General features: G+C 32.5%; 1 protein-coding gene across 1 annotated transcript; it reads right to left on the bottom strand.

Annotated features, from left to right (window-relative positions):
• Nucleotides 1-2,270: 2,270 nt before the first annotated feature.
• On the bottom strand, nt 2,271-12,132 carry LOC145692505 (trypsin-1-like). The gene is made up of 7 exons (XM_081767816.1): nt 12,064-12,132; nt 11,155-11,252; nt 8,032-8,117; nt 6,877-7,024; nt 6,423-6,536; nt 5,532-5,672; nt 2,271-2,495 (listed from the first exon to the last, which is right to left on the bottom strand). Exons 1-7 carry the CDS (start codon nt 12,107-12,109, stop codon nt 2,352-2,354), a joined length of 777 nt encoding a protein of 258 aa, XP_081623942.1. The 5' UTR covers nt 12,110-12,132; the 3' UTR covers nt 2,271-2,351.
• Nucleotides 12,133-20,051: the final 7,919 nt, after the last annotated feature.

Below are 20,051 nucleotides of genomic sequence, written 5' to 3'. Positions count from 1 at the left end.
TATCCCATGCTGAAGGTACATTTGCTACCCATATATCCAGGAGTTCTATAAAATCCCGCACGTTTAACGAGAAACGAATTTACTATCCCCTCTCCCTACTTATTGATATTTAGTATTTAAGTATTTAAATACAAAGTGTAACTCTTTCATATTTGTCTGTGGGTTTACATGCTTACAAACTAACATTAATTAAATCTATAGCCTAAGGAAACATGCTGCATTCAGGAAAGTTTTCCATTGTTTTCTTTTATGGACTTTGTTCCTAGTTTGTATTCCTATTCCTTCGAAATGTATCTTAATATTGTACTTCTAAAAAAAATTGAACACGTTCCTGCTTCCTTCATTCGGGCTACATAATATGCCTGCTTGGGCCTCCATTATATAAAGTCTCCGTCATTCTCCATTTCCTCCCCTATTGGGTCCGAATATTCACCACAGGATTTTACTCTCAAATACTTGAGTTGAGTTGATGTTGAGTTGAGTTGATGTTGATGTTGATAACGTCACTTCCAGCAGCGAGGCTATATGAGACGGGACCTACTGATTAACGTGGAATTCGAACCACATGAGCTTCTGCCAGGAATCGAACCCGGGTCTCCCACGCCAAAGACGCGTACATCTCAAATACTTCAGAATGCGTTCTTCATTCAAAGTAAGCACAACTTCTTCGACTGAATTGACAAAGACAATATAGTGTGGACTGATTAGTAGTGCGGATTCCCTGTTTCCAATCGATATTTAATTTCTTTTTGGATATGGGTTTGGTCTGTTAATGTTGATCACAGTAATTTTAGAGTATCCACTTTGTCGAAAGAATTATTTGATACTTTAATATAATCAAAATTCTAGTATTATGCCTAGCGCTAGCAAAACTTCTACACCTCTTTCTATTGTTCTCATATCACACTTACAATATATACATAATAAGATGTCATAACCTGGTAGTACCAGTCAGCTCTAGTCCTTGGTTGCTACCATCGGTATTGAGTATTGAGTATTATAAATCAAAATTGAATAATAATGTCGACAATGCATCTCCTTGTTTAAGGTCATTCTCGACGTGAAAACACGTGGAAGAGCATTTTCCTATTCGGGCTTTATTTTAGTTCTAACGCAGTACGCTGACACAGTATTTTTTCAGAGGAAAATCAGTTTAAAATTTATCAATTCAAGTATATTATATAGTTTCATAAATTGTAGAGAAAAGAAAAGTAACATACAACTAAATTGGCAAGTTGTGGAGTCCATTACGGAAATATTTTATTTCTTCATAAAAATTTGAATAGTAGTGTCGCGAAGCACACAAATAAACTGCGTAGCTCCACTCTTCCTGAAAACAATAGTACAAGCTATTTTTCTGCGAGGAGTAGAAAATCTCTCCATAACTTATAATGTGAATTGCACCCTAGCAAAGAACTTAGGCTTCGCCTTATTCCTTCAATGTCATTTGCTACAAGTAGGAGGGAAAGAGAAATTTTCAACCATGGAAAATGTTCTATTACATTGTACGTAATTGTAGGTATTTAAAGGTATGTTCTGTAGGTCTACAAACGCAAGTGAGAATCAAGCCAAAACAGATTACAGAAATGTTCATGCCTTACGCAAATGTTCTAACATCTCTCAGGAACTTAACCACAGGTGCAAATTTCATACCAAAATAAGTACTTTTTGTTTGGAATTTCTTCGTTCGTATAGAGAAATAAATATCCATAATTGCTTGTTTCTGTGCATTCCAGATTTATTAGTGCTACTGCTCGGCTATTACATTATCTTTGATATAAATTGTCTCCCTTCAACAAACAGTATATTCCCTTAATATTGACACAATACAGGACGCCTGTATTACTCTAGTTTCTGCACAGATTTTAATTTAACCATTTATCTTTTTCCTTAATACTTTATATATATTAAGAAAATACTTATTTCTATATTTATTAACTTATTTATATTTTATATTGATTAAGTTATTTTAAAAACGAAGCGATGAATATGTTGATGTATAATGAAAAATATATTATTTTCTGGCACTTTATGGAAGAAATATAAATATATACAAAATATTCAAAATCCTTTTATTTTTATGATAAAGCAGTTAATAACATTTGTTCAAAGTATAGAACCGAACAATATCTTGACATTCTACTATTTAACCTTAATTTTCGTATAAGGTAATTGTGGTATCTGTGTGGAATAATTCATACTAAACAGTGTAATGACGATTTGCTTATTTAATATATTAAATACATACACAACAATAATAAAAGTATAAAAATGTTTAATACTTTTTATTGTTTGTTCTAGTTTTTAGTATACATTTTTTAATAATAACACTGGTATTTACATTATATAATTTATCCAATAACGCTATTGACAAAGTCCAAGTAGTAAGCGACATCAGTGTAGACTCCAGGATATCCTGGTTCAGCACAGCCATTGCCCCAGGAAACAACGCCATAAAGGATACCATCTTGAGTAAGAGGACCACCACTGTCTCCCTGCGAAGAACATAGTATCGTAATGTGAGGAAATAGTAAGAATTAATCTTCAGTAAACAAGTAAGATATCAAACGTTTTGCAGTAGACAAGTGCGTATTTTAGTACACTTTTCACAACAACAAGTGATAGTTTCCTCAGAATTAGTTCATAATTGTCAAATTTTACTCAAATAGATAAGTATATTAAAATTAATCTCGCAATTAGTGGTGTAGTTCATATTCACAATGTTTAAATGTAGGTCACAGAAGTGACGTAGAAATTTTTTCACAATGTAACCAGAAGGTTACATTTAATGATTATTGATATAAATATTTCTTGTACAAATTAATTCAAGTTTGCAGTAAATAGTATAAAAACTTCTAAACTAGGGAAGGATTTTCACTCTCTTTCATTGCTATATATACAGATAAGCATAAAAAATGAAAGAAAGAGAGAAACCTCTAGCTTACAAAGTTCTTACCTATTTGATACGAACTCAAAATAGTTTATATTATAACAATTGTATCTTATTTATAGATAAATTAATATGTTCCTTGAAGTTTAAAGCAAACCCATGATCTCGACTTTACAACTTCGTGGGTATGTACTCCTATTTAGGGACATGAAGCCCATAAGGTTATTAACGTTGAAATTACAACTCACGTCTATTTATACTCAGCTTGCCTAATGTAATCACTATCACCCTCTTCGTTATATTAAGTGATTTCAAAAAAGTAATAACTTTGTAACTACTTCTGGTCTTAAATGGAAAATGGTCTTATACCTACTACGAAAGCCTTAATGGAAAATATCGTTCACTGCCCATTTTTTCATTTAAAACTATTTCTAGAATTATTTTAAGTAAGCAGAAGTACGAACGAGCCTCATTTGTTTTCTATCAGAATAGGTAAAGTAGAGACATCAATTTGTTACCAGTCAAAATTGCAAAAATAAAAGGGAATTATTGTTGTAAAATGGAAATAAACGTATATCTTGCAATATAAAGGTAAGCTATCGAAATACGCAGTGGTCTCCTCGAATGGAGAAATGACGAACTTGAGTACCGCTGCCACATGACTACAATTATTCGAAAAGAGAGGCTAGAGGTTGTCGCAGGTTATTGTAAACTATGCTTTTTATCGAATTTACTGTTTTGTAAACTCGATATCTTTGCTTACAAATCGTTAGATTACTATTCAGCTTACATTCAATATCCGGAACACTAACTAGACGATTGAGAAAAAGGAATCGTAATAGATTATGACTACCGATTCTTATAAATAGTCTGATGTTGAATGCTATCTCCGATAGTGCATTTTCATCTTAGAAATGGCTCACAACTATAAACAGCACAAGCGGGCCGAAAACATGTTCTAATAACTTAAAAACTTACTACAAAATGAAAGGAAATCTTTCACTTTAAAGTCCTACAATTAAACCCTTTAGCTCAAAGGAAACGGAACAGTTTACTAATGACAGTGTCAATCTACCTCCAAGTGAAGTGAGATTGTGAATGAAATTGAGTTCTTCACCACATCATAATGTCAAAGCTGGGATGGGAAGAGACGCAGAATGTCGTCAGTTTATTTCTCCTTCGTATCACTGACTCAACGTTCATATCGATATGGTAGCAGCCGAAATCGGAACTGAGTTTGTAGGAGATTATATTCTTTTCTGGTAACTAGCTATGAAAACCTTATGCTAATGCTGTTACGTCTAACAACATACATTTCAATGCTCGGACTACCGAAACGTTTGTCAAATTAAGCTCCAACATAAAAAAACTGCGTCCCTGCATTCTTCCTCTTATTACTGTTCGAGAAAGCTCAAATATCACGTATCAGATGCTACATCGATAATCATTTCATTCTCTATGCATTCTTTAATCTTCGAGACATTCGAATACAGTTTAACTAGTGTTAAAATGTTAATAGCTAACGGCATATTATTATTATTATTATTATCACAGAATACCCGCTTTACTAGGTTAAAATAAAAACTTTAAATGAAGAATTATTTATCTCTTGTGTTTGATACCCGTGAAAAGTGCTGTATTTAGATTCGACACTAATATTGATCATTTTCGATCATTGTTGTGTGTATCTCCCCTTCTTCTCCGATAAGTTGCGGAGCTGAATTTATATTAAACAGCACTGGAAACGTCATTATTCATATCAGCGAATGCAAAAACTATAGATTCGATACTAATATCCATAAGTGAGTCTTAACGGTCATAGATAACGGTAATTTTTTTACCATTTTTATATATCTACCCCCGCCTCCTCCTCTCCTAAGCTGTATCAACAAAGTGAACATATAAATACTATTACAGACCAAAAAGTCATCTATGTTGAAAATTTGATCGAGTTTGGCCGTGTGGTTTAAGAGTTATTGAGTCAATAACGTAGTCACTTTCCTTTATCTATATATCTATATCTATATCTATCTATCTATCTATCTATCTATCTATCTATCTATCTATCTATCTATCTACCTACCTATCTATCTATCTATCTATTTATCTATCTATCTATCTATGTATATATATATATATATATTCCTCTGCCCTTTTTTTAATTCGCATCAAAAAATGAATAGATAGAAACCATATCAGACCCGAACCTAATCTATATTGAAAATTTCATCGAGTTTGGTAGGGCAGTTGAATTGTTACAAAGCCAGAAACACACTCACTTGCAATTTTATAATAATAATTATTATTATTATCTGGAATAATGTCCACCAGCCCTTCAAAATTACATTATTTCAATGAATCTAACGTTTTTTATCATAATAATGAACAATATATATAACACTCAAATTATTTTCTTGAATGAATACGAAGTCTTTTGCCACATGAAAATACCTCATAGTTAGGTTACAAGTAAGGAAAAAGAGAAATGATCTTTATCAATCTCAACATGACAAAATCTGAATTTTTAGGATAATTTACAATTTTGGATAAATTTACTATTAATAGAACTTCACTACTCTTAATTAGGTACTTAATATTAGTATAATCTGAACTGTTAGAAATAAATATCTAAATTTTTTACTTGGCATGAATCCTTTCCTCCTTCAGGAACACCAGCGCAGATCTGACCTTCAGGAACTCCACCATAATCATCGTCACACTCTTGAGCACTTACAATGGGAACTTGAACTTGCAATAGATCATCAGACACATCACCACCCTCCTGTAGCAAAAGAAAATAGATTGAGTTTACAGTCCTGAGGATAATCAATTAATATTGTATCAGTGAATATCAACTGATACTTTAAATTCTTTGCACTAATAGTGATAGAAATTTAAAAAAAAGATAGTAATAAATGTTGTTCCTTTCAATCAATTAAGCAACAATATTAATGAATGATAAGCAGATTGTTTTATCGTAAACACTAATGTTTGACAGACAAACTAAAGAGTTACAAAGGGTTCTATTTGCACATTTTAATATTTAGGGTGTAAATACAAATACACACTTGAGCTTTGCTCATCAGCATATTCTAATTTATACATTAATATAATGTGTTCTTAAATTATGATAAGGTAAATATTTACTAATAATCTATATAGCTTGTACACAAATAGTTACACAAATATGAAATGAAATCTTTCAGTTTTGTGTCCTACGATTATGCGGGCTAACCTAAAGGAGGAGGTGATGGTGAGAAATTAATTAAATGGTGAAATGAAGAAAGTAGGAGGAAACTAGAGAACAGCGTGAAAACCAACGTACACGGCATTTGTCAACCACAAAGTTCACTTGGCGTTATCTGGGATCGAACCAGGGACCCCATGCACAAGAGATAAACGCTCTATCACTGAGCCGACGTGGCCCCAGAAATAGTGTACACATATATTATATGACATTAATTTTTGAATTTCTGATAATAAATGTATACGTCTACATCTTGATATATATATATATATAAACGTATGTTACCTCTGTAGTACCCCATCCAGTGATAGTAACTTCAGAACCTGGGGCTAGTTCTTCCCCAGCTGAAGGAAGTTGAGCTGGTTGAAGGTTGTCATTCAAATCAAAAGGTTCGCTAACCTGTAAAGATATTTTAAACGATAAACATAGGTAATTTATTGAGATTAAAAATATGGGAATATCTTTATATGATATAGTTTTTTTTAATATTTTAATATTCTAATTTAGTTTGAAATATTACAATTTATTAGATATCTGTAAATTCACTAGTGATTGTTATAAATATGGAAATACAACTTTAATACACCTCCTTCTCTTAAGTAAAAATTGTATGTAATAATAAAATGATTTAAATTTCACAAATATCCTACTTCATTCATATTTACTGTTATAACGTTTCATTTTATATCATATTTAAAACAATTTAGGTGCAATGTAAATATTTAGATGTTTCACTTACCCTGAATACGGCAATGTCGTTGATTGGAATACCACTCCATAGTGTATCATAGTCTGGGTGAACAGTAATCTCAGCTACACTACGAGACTGACCTTCTTCATTCAAGTTGGTAATTCCAGCAACAATATTATAATATCTTCTATTATAACTGTTGAAGAAATGTAAAATAGATTTCAATTCTAGTGTAAATTATGATTAGCTATATAGTTATTTTAGCACTATTATTAAATACAGCAGAGGTAAAAGTAATGGATGGTTTAAATTATTTTGCACCATTTCTAAAACTGGAATTTCATTAGCGAAGAAGATCGAATTTCTAATTTCGATGTGTAATAGTAAAAGTAATCTACTTAATGTGAAAGCTCAACTAGACAAGGAACAACTTGGAGTTAGCATGGAGAAACGTTATAGGTTTATTATATGTGATAGGTCAAGTTCTTTAGAAAAAGGGTGAAGTTTGTGTGTTATTTCTTAGCTTATAGAATGAGTATATTATTATGATATAAGTTCTAAAGATGTTAAATAGAATATTCACCAAGAAGGTTTATTAAGAATGTATGTCATAATTATGGAAATAAAGTAATGGGAATGGGAATGATGAACATAAATGAAATTGATTAGCCTTTAGCAAAGGATAAACTGTTTATATTTTGTGAAAATATCTAAAAATAGGTTGACTAGGAAAGGTAGTAATTGAATTAGAAATATAAACCACTAACTTATTTAGTATGAAGTACTGTGCTATACTGAGCAGAAATGTGTATGACAAGAAAAACAGCTAGAAGATTTCGGAATTTGGTGTGGGGAAGAATGTACTGCCACCTAACACAACTTATGTGTTATAAACTACAGATGTTTGAATTATTAGGATAACTATCTACAAGTATTTGTTTGTTATTGGCAGTAATTTTATAATGCTCAATAGAAAGATTTTCACTCCAGTAGAAATGTTTGAATAAATATAGCAGTCAACTCACTTTAATAGTGCATGATACGTTGTTGCATTTCCAAGAATGTCTTTCATATCGTATTATGATATTACTTACTGTCACATTGTGCTTTATGATTTAAAAAAATCAATAATTTACTAATATAATTGAAGTTACTTATTTACTAATACAATATTACTATTAACCTTTAAGTAAGACAACTTACTCTGAGCAATGTCCAGCAGTGATTACGAAGTTTTCACTTATGACGGTTCCTCCACAGATGTGGCTGCCAAGAACTTGGACCGATGCCTACAATACAAAATTCATACTTGGTAGTTATTCTCTTTGAATATTAACAAAACCACCTTGTGGCAAGTACCATACTTGAGTATTATATGTGTCTGCCATTCTCGGTTCATCTTCCACATAGAATCTCTAGTAAGGTCTCGTATTTTGATTAGTATTTCTCATCCTACAATTTCATGCCTGAAATGGAACACTCTAAAATTCCGTCAATTAATTTAATTAATTTGAAATTAATGTCAATATATCTTTGTATTTAATTTATTTCTCTACATACTTTGTATGAAACGTTTAATTTCTTTCCTTAAGAACTGTGTTACTTGAAAAAAAATTCAAAATAATAATTGAAGGATGATCGGTAGATTTATCTCAGCGTACAAAACTTTCAAAACCGGAGGTTTTCTTAAATCTTCACTTACGTGTTTCTATCTGCCGAAATTGGACATCACTTCAACTTTAAAATGGTGTACTTCATTAGAATAAGATCGTGAGTTACTATAAGGAATAAATTTTCCATAACTGATGCTTGATAGTTAAGTCGTAAAATGATATCTTTGTTATATTTGAAACTAACCAGTTGTGGACTCATAAATTTGCTTATGGGGTGCAGCGCTCAAAATAGAAATTATATACGGAGCGTGATTGATTGTGTGTTCGTGGGTACTGCTAACTTCAGCTTAGAATAGTAACATTCAATTTTCATTATTCACTATATTTGATGTTTATATATTTAAAAAATCCATTTGTATGGTTCTTTGAAAGTTATTGTTTGTGATCAGAAACGAATATTCAATTATAATCTAAAAGTAAAATATTTCTGAAAAGATTTACATTGTCTATATTTACTGTAACTTTCCACGTTCCCAAATTGAAGGTAAGAAATGAAGTAAAAATAAATTGTACTTTTATATGATTTCAAGAATAAAACGGAATATTTGCATTTTACGTTGATATTGTTTCTTGTACCCTCATAATGTCTGCTCTTTAAATAAAAAACAACGGGACAAGCATTACATTTTTGAACAGCAGTATTCCTTCTGGGCACACATCCTGGAGTAACCCCGAAATTACCAAACATCTCCCACCCTGGCCGTAGCAAAGGTAAACTAAATCAAAATTACGTTTCACTCTTATGCAGAATATTTTCCTTAGTAACTAGTGTCACAGTACAATTCTATTACACTTTGATTTTCACCCAAAAAAATTCTGGAAAAAAGTCTAATTATTTTCTTGTTGGAAGTGGTTTTAGCAATAAGCCCCACCAGAAACAGGTAGGGCCTGAAATGTTGAAAGTTGGTAATTGGTATTGAATTGTTTCTATAACGTAATGACTTGTATCTTCTGCTGTACAACTTGCTGAAAACTTCTGTACAATGGAATTTGAAGTTGCTCGTGCTTAACTTTTAAAATGCATCTCTGGAAATTTGTATAATCATTTTGGTGCTAGGATGATTAGTGCATCATTACAATACCAATCTCGAGTATTTCTAATATCTTTTATCCAGTATATTAGAAACTTATTCTTCAGATGATTCATATTTCTTCATTCCTGGACGAAGGAATAGTAGATTCTGGTAGGTACATTTCACACGGTATATCACACTACCAGCCGTTACGAGTAATAAAAGGGATTCTATCACTAATAAATTCGACATGTTTAATTTCTGCAATTGATAGTTTGTAAACGAAACACCGTGTTCCTAGTTTGTGACTTATTTCCTTTAACGTTGAAGAACGTAAACTTTTCGAACTTCACTGCTCCCTTTTCTTTCTATCTAACTTTCTGAACTCATACTAAGTTCATCCTATATTTCCGTAGCTCGTTAGTTACGGATTTTAACCTGGCTACTCTAAAAAGACTTCTTATATTCCATTCAATTCTCATGTCCATTTTACTTAATTGAAGTCCTGACAAGTTATCAGTCCTGGTTCGAGGCTTATGCGAATGTCAATGAAGAAATTAAGTACCTAAATGGAGAAAGAATGTAGCTTTGTATAATTTCATTCCTTCCTATGTAGTTAAGAGCAGAGCCTTTTCAGAGAGATAGGTAAAAAGACTTTTCGAGATAATATTAGAGAACTATTTTATTGCAAAGAGGAAAACGAATTCAATATTCCAAGTAAAAGGTTGGGTCAAGTTCCTTACACCAGGTATATACACAGGAAATTCATTGGAGAGATGTTCCATATTGAGAGAATATAAATTAAGATATTAAAAGTTTCGAAAGTCCTTCCCTAAGTTTTGACAGGAGAGAAAAATATTACTGACGATATATATTTCTACCGAAATGTTGCTTCTAAGAATAAGAGTAAATATATTCCTTTCTGTGAAACAAATAATAACAGCTCATTCATTTCCAATACTTCTTCAAATTAGCTTCCAGTGACAGTTACATAGTAATCATTCAAAACGTAAAGCACTCAAGAAAAGGGACCTGTTTGAAACAGCTTCATTTAAGGTTAGTACAGGTATTGAGTAATAATATTTCCCAAGCACCACTTAATTCAAAGCCCCGTGCGCATCTTATAGATCTTCATGTCTGTACATGTTTAATTCATTTTTTGCTAATATGTCTACAGAGTGTAAAATTGATATTACAACTAATGTACATGCAGTCTAGACTAAATATGTTTTAACCCATTCCTGCTTTATTTTTATTATTTTTTTTTACGAAGATACTGGACACACTGCATTGCATTTTATAGGCTTCAAATTCAATAGTAGGATCATAGGATTCATTTTGCAAACTTTTGTTTCAGTTATGAACATGGATATATATTTATGACTAATTGAAAAAAAAACTTCATATTCTTCTAGTGAACACCACATCAAAATAATATCATAAATTTCTGTGGATATTGTCCACGAAAGCTAATTTTTAATATTTAGTTATTTACGTTGTGGTATAACAGTACACTGTTCAGCCTACTTGGTACATCATGCGAGATGTGTAAAGAAATAAATATTGCCAACACTCCATTTTTGATAAAAGTAATTTAATCGGTTTAACTTCACTATCAATATTATTGCAGAGATACTCACCTGGAATGGAAATTCTCCAGGTGCAACAGGACTGCCCCCTACAATCCTTCCATGTGGGAAGAAGTTCTTCCTTCCTAAGAACTTGTAGTTAGGTGTCGCTGAAATCACATAAATCAGGTTAGATTATCATTACATGGATTCTTTGTAAATAGTTATATAATATATTAACGTAAGTTAAACATACTATACATATCTAACATAGAAAATGAATACATGCATTTAATAAAATAAGGCTTATATGAGGCTATCCTAGGAAGGATAAGATACACGCATTAAAAGAATTTGGAATTTTTTTATGGGTTCATGTTAAACTTCAAGAAACTTTTGAAAAGTAAAATAAGATAATAAATAAATGTTTCAAAACCGATCCGTTGTCAGTCTTTAACTTTTTTATTTTATTTAATCCTTTATCTTCAAATATTAATGCAGTTTTACTTAAGCAATACTGGTGGTTATTCTCAAATTTTAGGAATTTAATTAACTCTTTCTTATTATATGCCCTACAGTTCTTCTTACAACGTTTTCATTCGATATTTTAAACAAACTTCGTAGTTTTATGTGGTGCTTCGGAAAACGTAATGGAATTTTACTATGAACCATTCTTAACATTAAAAAAAGAGAAAAGTTTGCATTGCCATTTTTCTTAAAATAACATGAGGACGAAATCAGTGACAGGCAAAAGTTCACTTTTGTTTCATCGTGGACTTTCGGAGTCAAGTATTAGTATGAGTATCATATCTTTTACACTTCAGAAATTTTGGAAAGACGAAAAATTGTAGTTAATGGAATAAATTTAAATATTTACATATATAGTGCATATCCAAAAGTCTGTGAATATAAATGATTCATCACTCAGAAAGATTCAATGGGACGTATATTAAGGTTTAGAAGTGATTAAGACAATCTTACCAAAAGCGCACACTACTAGACCAGCGAATAGAGCCAAACGAAACATGATGTTCTATAATGAAATGTGTGATATTAAATCAAAAGTCCAGACTTATATACTAAATTTTATCTTAAAATTTATTTTGAGAATACCCAATTGTAGATAATTTAAACTAGTATTGACTTTTATCAGTATCCTGCTATTGAAAATAATAATAAAAAAGCAGCTAGATTATCTTATCTATGAATGATAGGATTTTCCAAATAAAAACATACTCTTTAATAATTGTGTTAGAGAATGTGTCCAATTTCCCCAAAATTAATGTATCTTATCATTCACTATAAATAACACATATCAAGACGAACACGACTCAGGGTTAAGCGATATACAGTTTATCAGTGCTAAACTGAATGAACCTCCTCAAGTAGATTATTTTCGTCTACTAGACACTTAAAAAACTGTATATCGTAGAAATTGAACCGTGTTGATCCAGCATGGATCGAGCATGGCATAGTAGTCAAACTCCTATGCAGAAAATACTGTCCAAAGGGTCAAAATCAAATTTTAAATTGCTGCAGTAGGCGATTAAATTTTTGTCATATTTTCTGTAACACACAATCAAATACCAAAGTCGTTGAATTGAGATCAAACCTAGCATCCTAGTAGATATTAATCTGCTGTATAAGTACGTCAAATATTATGTTGTGCAGGCTATCAATTTCCGATTTATGAGAAGTCAAATTTTGAAACATATTAAGAAAATCATACGCCGTACTCATACTACTGGGATCAACCTTGGCATGTTGGTAAAGCCTGATCCAATGAATGAACATACACATCGTTTTGATGCGCTGGCTTTCAGTTCCTAAGTTCTGCACAATTGAAGTTAGAAATGAATTCATTGGCTATGATAAAGAGTAGTAAATATTGCTTAAATACAATTAATGGTTAGTTTTAGAGAGAATAATTATGCAGGTGTTTCAAAACAACACCGACAACGTTTGGGAGGTGATTCCTGACACCAAGATAAGACAGAATGTATAGACCAACTTGGGTGCACGAATGCATCCTTTCGGAGTTATACGCTGCCGAAAACAAAAAAGAAAGAATTTTAAAGATCCATAGCACCGAAACTATGGGACAAACTGTAGTCGGGTCAAGACTTCATTTAGGAACTACTATGCGCTCTATCCAAATATCCAAGATTCACAATCCTGCGGTACTTCGCAAACAATTTTTATAGAGGTAGTTGTGAGTACTTCAAATTATATGCCCGTAGCCAAACTCCCTCTATAAAAATTGTTACGTGAGTATCAGAGGATTCATGTCAGCCTTGGGCATAAATAAAATAAAATGAAGGACAGTTTCCTACGGCTATGCATATTTCACTTATCACAAAAAGACTGGGAATTTTTCATTACCAGTAGGAAAATGTGTCATATTTATTCTTCCTAAAACTATTCAATAGCAACACAATTAACGTGAGTATTCCGGTACAGATGGGCACTATAATAAGAACAAGTGAATTTCATTTCAAAGCTATAACTACGTAAGATTTCCACCTTGTTGAAATTGAATACTGAAACCGGAAGTATTATATCTATAACTTCCGGTAGCGATAGAAGAATAAAATTAAAGGTAAGGTGTATTCTTCGAACGCAAAGTCCATATAATATATTCTCATTAAATGATACAATTATTACCATACAAAAGTTGATTATTGAAATTAGATGTTGTAAACTACTATTTCCGACGTCAGTAGAGGACTATGAATTGAGATAGAACTTTCACTTGGGCCATTGATATGTATCATGAAACTATGTTCTGCTATTTCTTACCGGTTTTAGTCTAGGACAGTCAAAACTGAAATCAAAACCGAAAATGAACTTTTTTGTTGTCACTTTTTGGTGCAATAGAGAAATAAATTCGGGAAAGGAACCGATCCCAGCAGTACTGAGCTCTAATTAGAAAAACTGCTTTCCACAATATATTACCGTTTTTTTCACTATGACTACTTATGTTAGAATTCGAAATAATAGGTTTATACTACTTCAAGTTTGAAATGAGTGATGGAGTTCTAGTTGAAATTTATTTTTGGAATTCTGAATTCATATCAAAAGCTATTTCTTGCTATTTGGTAGCCTGCTTACTATCCGTAAATTGCTGAAACCTGAAATTATAGTGGATTTGTATGGTTTCCTGCTTCAGTATACAAATAAGCATTTAAGCAGGATATATTATTGTGACGAAGTATCTATTGCAAAAACACCCATTGCTATTTATTACTGTTCTACTCTGCAACAATCAACGCTAAAATCTGAAATGGCCTATTTCCAAAGATTCTGATTTGAATATAAGGGTAATGTATGGCATGTCTTCTATTTTTGTGATACTGAATCGATTCCATAAAAACCCTTTCCGGATTCCGAAACCCTTTTGTAACTATGAAAAAAAATGTTGAAACCCGAAGTTCTAGTTAATCTCTACCACTTTCGATTTATATTGTTAATTTAGATTATGTAGATATTGTATGTATTTCTTAATTAGTGAATGTTTTGCAAAAGCGCAAAAAGCACTTCGCACGGCTATATATTAAGACGTCTCCTTTATGGTGATCACAGTTAAGATATATCACTTTCGGCTTGAAATGAAGTTGTGAGAGAGGACCCGTTTCTTGCTGTCTTTTCCACTTTTGTTCTGTATTCTGTGGACAACCAGACTGACAAACGGACGAACATAGTAGTACTATAAGCCCACATACTACATACTTAGATGTCTAGTTTATATAGTACAGATGGTTATCAATATAATAAAATCACCTGAAGTGGAAAATAAATCATATATCATAATTGAGAAAGGATAGTACATACTGCATGACCTAGCTCTTGGTGGTGATTTGTTAAGGTGAATTCCAAACTGTCTAAGGAGCAGTTGAAGGACAGTTTGCTGTGAGCTCTGTCAATGGTGGTATAGGAAAATGGATGTCCTCTGATTTCCAAAGGGGGAAATTTTTGGTGTTCCGTTAACTGACAAAAGTCATTAGTGTGTTTGATGTCGCGAGAGACAGTATTGACTACAAAGCTAATCCCAAAACCGATGCAACGACATTGCGCAAATTTTTCTAAAGATTAGATCGTTGATAATCTAAGTAATTTATGTCTTATTAACGAGGAGCAGAAAGTGCTGAAATTGCGCAAATTTCCGCCGCGACGTTGCCAACAACAGGATTTAAGGAATTGTGTGAAATTTTGCATCGAAATGAAATGTATAAAGCTATTCCTTTATGAGATATATTTTATTGCATTCTAATATTTACAAAGCAACATACTTATTTACAGAAAATTTCATTTTACAGTTTGAATGCTTGAAATTTAAATCCTACAGCTTTTAAAAATGTCATACGTGCCTTCTCATAGTTTCTCTGCGAATTCCTGAACTCAGCATACTTCCTCATGACAATAGGCTTATATACATGCAAAAATTATGTACTACATTAACTTACCTCCAATTTGAGCCTTTTTTTCCTTGGCGAAAGAAACGATACTTAAAGCCTCCCATTAATACACAAGGTACACCTTTTTCTGTTTTCGTCAATGTAAACTCCATTCTGAAAGTTTCACTTATGTTTCTCCAGTTTATTGCTTCCTGTTTATATTACCCTCCTCACTAAAACTTGCGATTAATTCTCGATCCTGATTGGCTCGTTGTGATTCTCGTTCCTCATTGGCTTGTTCTATTATTGGTTTATTATATCCGCAATTCGTTCGGGGTTTTAACAGAACCTGAGGAGGTCTGACATACAGTTGCTGGTGACATTTGGGAGAGTGCACAACGGAGAAGAATAAGCTTTGCAGAGAAGAATTGCTGAGATGCATTGCTTTCCTGAAGAAGGTGTTCCAACCACAACCAACATAGATAACATCAGAGATGCATTAAAACAGCAAAACGTACAGTTCACGAACCTCATTCGTGTCCAAACAAAGGAGGGACCAGCACCCATCTTGAGAATGTTTTCAACATTTGCTCTGGCCATATACGTTGAACACGCTTTGCCGACAGTCGGCTAACGGAAACGCTTTGTTATCTCTCTGGGAGTGAAGCAAATACACAGTAATTAAAGAACTGAGGCCCTTTTCAGGCCCACAAACCAATTTCAGGTCCAAAACCTTTCTAATGTACACTGTCCGGTAAATATCTTCAGGATAAAACAGTTGAGAATGCTCTAAGAGCATTGCCAGAACGAACTTTAAAAGAATGGAGAGATCTAGCGGGAAGGATAGCTGTAATTGTTCCTAGATGTAAAGGTAAATCTTTTTATCCGCACCCTCTTCTCTTTCTCGCAAAAATTAACAAAATATCATCTCTTTATGACTTATAGTTCTCGAGATATGACTGCTTAAATATCTAGAAATTCGAACTTTTTTAGTCAGTATCACGGGAACGGTAAGTCATAGAGAGATGATATCAGTGTTAATCCCTAATAGAACATTAAACATTTTCGTACTGATATTAATTGATGGCCAGTTGCACAGTGGCCACCGGTTACTATTTGCTACCAAAATATTTACCACCCTTTTAGATATTGACCAACACCAATATGACCTCTCTATGACTTACGGTTCCTCAAATAATGCTCCTTAAATCTCTGGAAATCGGCCATTTTTGGCCAATATCATGGGAACGGTAATTCATAGAGAGACGATATTGGTCTTAATCAATACCTAAGAGGATGGTAAACACTTTGGTAGCAATATTAATTGGTGGCCATTGGCCAAACCAGAACTCTTTAAGTTCGTTGAAAACCGCGGCGAGACACAACATTCGACATGCTGCTTTAGAATTCTAACTGCATGTAGGAGGTACACGTAGATATAAGTTGCTGCATCACTCAAGGGGGCGAGCTTTCTTGCCAAGGGGCCCTATTTATCTCTAATACACTGACCACTCATTCTTGTAACAATTTATACGATAATACCTAGGTAATATATAACAAATGTTTCTCACAGCACCTAAGAACAACTAAGACGCAAATGCAAATCTAAGTATCATTTATAGAAAGGTGAAAGGATAGTTATTAAGATATGTGGTAGACACACCTGAAATATGTATACAAGTGCTTGTTTCTGATTGGCCAAAACTGGAAGATATAGACAAATCTTTATTTCTGATTGGTCGAACGTCTGTTCACGATATTTCAAGAGAACTTCTAGAAATATTTATATATATTGTTTATTTTATATATGTTTGTTTTCCTTACAGTATTTCAAAACTATTTGCTTTCAATAACTATATTCTTACAGTTTTAATCTTACAGTTAGATATGATACGGAAAATGAATGACTGGGACACATTCCCCAGTCACCCTCTCTAACGACGCCATTGCACACATATAATATAGATGACTGAAAATGCTATTGTTATCCATTACTTTGTATTTTTTTTTTTTTTTTTTTTTTGTTAAAACGACTTGCATTTTGGTGACTGTTTTTATTAGTCGATATACTTATGGTAATGATGGCAACGTTGCACAAGATTTTTTTCGCAATTTCCAATTTTGTTGCCTGCTCATTAAGGCTTTATCTGTGTCAACAGATAAGCGTGGGAAAATTTGCGCAATGTCGGTGCACCCTCCCAAAACTACACTGGCTACACTGGCCAAAGGAAAGTGGTGGGAAGAAAACACTCAGTGACATCTCCCGCCGATTGTCAGTCAAACAGCTCCTAAAACAGGACTCGACAACTTTAAAATGTCCAAAAATTTTTAGACCATTGTAAAAGTTTAGTGTTGCCAGTTTCGTGGTTGAAAAAATATAATGTTATCAACATTAGTGAGCCCCATTTTCTCATGTCTAATACTCAAACGAAGTGATAGAAAGTAAAATATATTCATGTTTATTGTTTCCAGGTTAATAATAGTGTAAATTTTGCTCACGTTTAATGTCAGTAGTTGCAAATCTTCTAATAATAAAGCCAACACATAATTAACATTAAGTTCACTGAAGATTCAATTCTAGCGGCATTTTGAACTTTCGTAACAATTGAATTTATCGTGAAAGATGAAGAACGTACCAATCATATCCTTGAAGATTTAGAATAAGATGATCTATTAGTTTTAATTACTAACTTCAGTCAGAAATGCTTGCTATGAAACAGAACACTGAGTTGGAGAATTATTCTATATTGGGATGATGGTGATGCATACGAAGATTACGTTACAAACATTCAAGGAAATTCATCCGCTAATATCCTTCTTGACTACATACTTCACATTAATTATCAAATAATAGACAGTGAATCACAAATATGATGGTATCCAGGAGAAAAAGAGAGGGAAAAATTGTTTGGAAGCAGAGACAATACCTTCCCCAAAAGCAGCGGCGCAAATCTGACTTCAACATTGGACCAGGGACTGGTAAGACTGTTTTCATGTTTTTTTTAAAAAACGATGTTCAAAATATGTATGAAGTGGAAAAACAATGCTGTTGAGGATCAGGAGAGTAGAGTTATCTTCAATATTGGAAGACGAGCAGATTTGAGGCTTATTCTCGGGGACATCTATTTCACCTCACTTTCCTTAGTGACAATCGGACACAAATAATCATATTCCTCCTCAAAAGAACACATTTCAAACCGAATTATTGGGAGGACATTCCCCCAATTCCAAGATTGGAGGGACAAGTCCCCCTCATCCCCCCGGGATTTGCACCAGTGGCCAAAAGCACGAGAAAATATAATTCATGATATTTCGTTGTGTAATTGAGCAAGAAGGAAAAAGTGTTCTTTGCATAAAAGCACCACAGATTCATTTGTCAATGTTCATACCGTCGAACACCTACTGAATGAATATAATTAAAATGCTATTGGTATTATTGAGACGCGTAAAGAACATTTTCCTGAGCATGTTGATTTGAAACTTAATAACAGAGAATTTAATACTTCAATGATCTTATTTTCAAAGAATAATTCCTTTCAATGACAACAAAAACAAAATAGTTAAATTGATATCTATACTCACGTTTATTTGTCACTGTTGATGTTCCATTATAGAAATGTTCAAGCAGAGAGTTTTCAAACCGACAATGAACAGAGACTGATATTCAAAATCAGTGATGGTGTTGAAACTGGTGAAGAACACGTTGGACAATCCATCCCTCAGAAAGTGAAAATAATATTTTTTTTAAATATTTTATTATTCAAAGAGAAGATAAACTATAATTTACAGCCTAACGTGTAGGAAACCTATATGTGGAAACCATCAGATAAGGTTCTGTCCCAGTTGCTGAAATTGTGGCTATGAACTGATATGAATATTAGAAACAAAAGAGAAGGAATTACACGCTTTACTTGTTTTAATTAGAGTTTGCTAGTTGTTTACTGTTTTATCCAGCATTATTTTCTTTGCAAATTCTTTTCATTGAAAATGTTAACAAACTTCTTAATAATGTTGTGGGTATTCATTGAAATACATGTACAACATCTAAATAGTACAAATTAAGAAGACATGATACCTATTAGTTTCTACTATTGATTAGTATCATGCAAATTTACTAAAAATTAATTTGTGCGTGTTACTGAACGCATGTATGAGTCTGTTTGAAGCATGGTCAGTGTTAAGTGTCTGAGACGCAAGAACAAGAATAGTACTCTAGAGCTAATAGTAGTATACTATACATGGAATTGGTGAAACAAGCAGATCTGTCGTCACTCCTTACCATCTATCCAACCAAGGTAAAGCTCATTTTTTATATAATGTAAACATTGATACGAGTTTCTTATCTTTATCTTGAGAGTTTCTAATTCAGAGTCAGATATTATTATTATTATTATTATTATTATTATTATTATTATTATTATTATTATTATTATTATTATTATTATTATTATTATTATTATTATTATTAACTATATCGTAGTTCTTTCCCTTAAACGTTTTACAAATTTCTTTGTAAAACTAAGAAAAATAAATTACTGATTAGTTTCTAATATTGCTTAATTTACAAAAAAATCT

The sequence above is a fragment of the Thermobia domestica genome, chromosome 1, assembly GCF_964235325.1.
Source record: "Thermobia domestica chromosome 1, izTheDome1.hap1.1, whole genome shotgun sequence".
Lineage (NCBI taxonomy): Eukaryota > Metazoa > Arthropoda > Insecta > Zygentoma > Lepismatidae > Thermobia > Thermobia domestica.
Note: the sequence above shows the minus strand (reverse complement) of the source record. Positions and strands in the feature narration are given on the sequence as shown.

Bases quoted from the DNA above. Each gene is read 5' to 3' on its own strand.
- LOC145692505 (XM_081767816.1), bottom strand. From the start codon at position 12,109: ATGTTTCGTTTGGCTCTATTCGCTGGTCTAGTAGTGTGCGCTTTTG. The intron at 6,537-6,876 runs GTAAGTGAAACA...ATATCTTTACAG, and splicing joins ACGACATTGCCGTATTCAGG to GTTAGCGAACCTTTTGATTT. The intron at 5,673-6,422 runs GTAACATACGTT...CTTTTGCTACAG, and splicing joins CTGGATGGGGTACTACAGAG to GAGGGTGGTGATGTGTCTGA.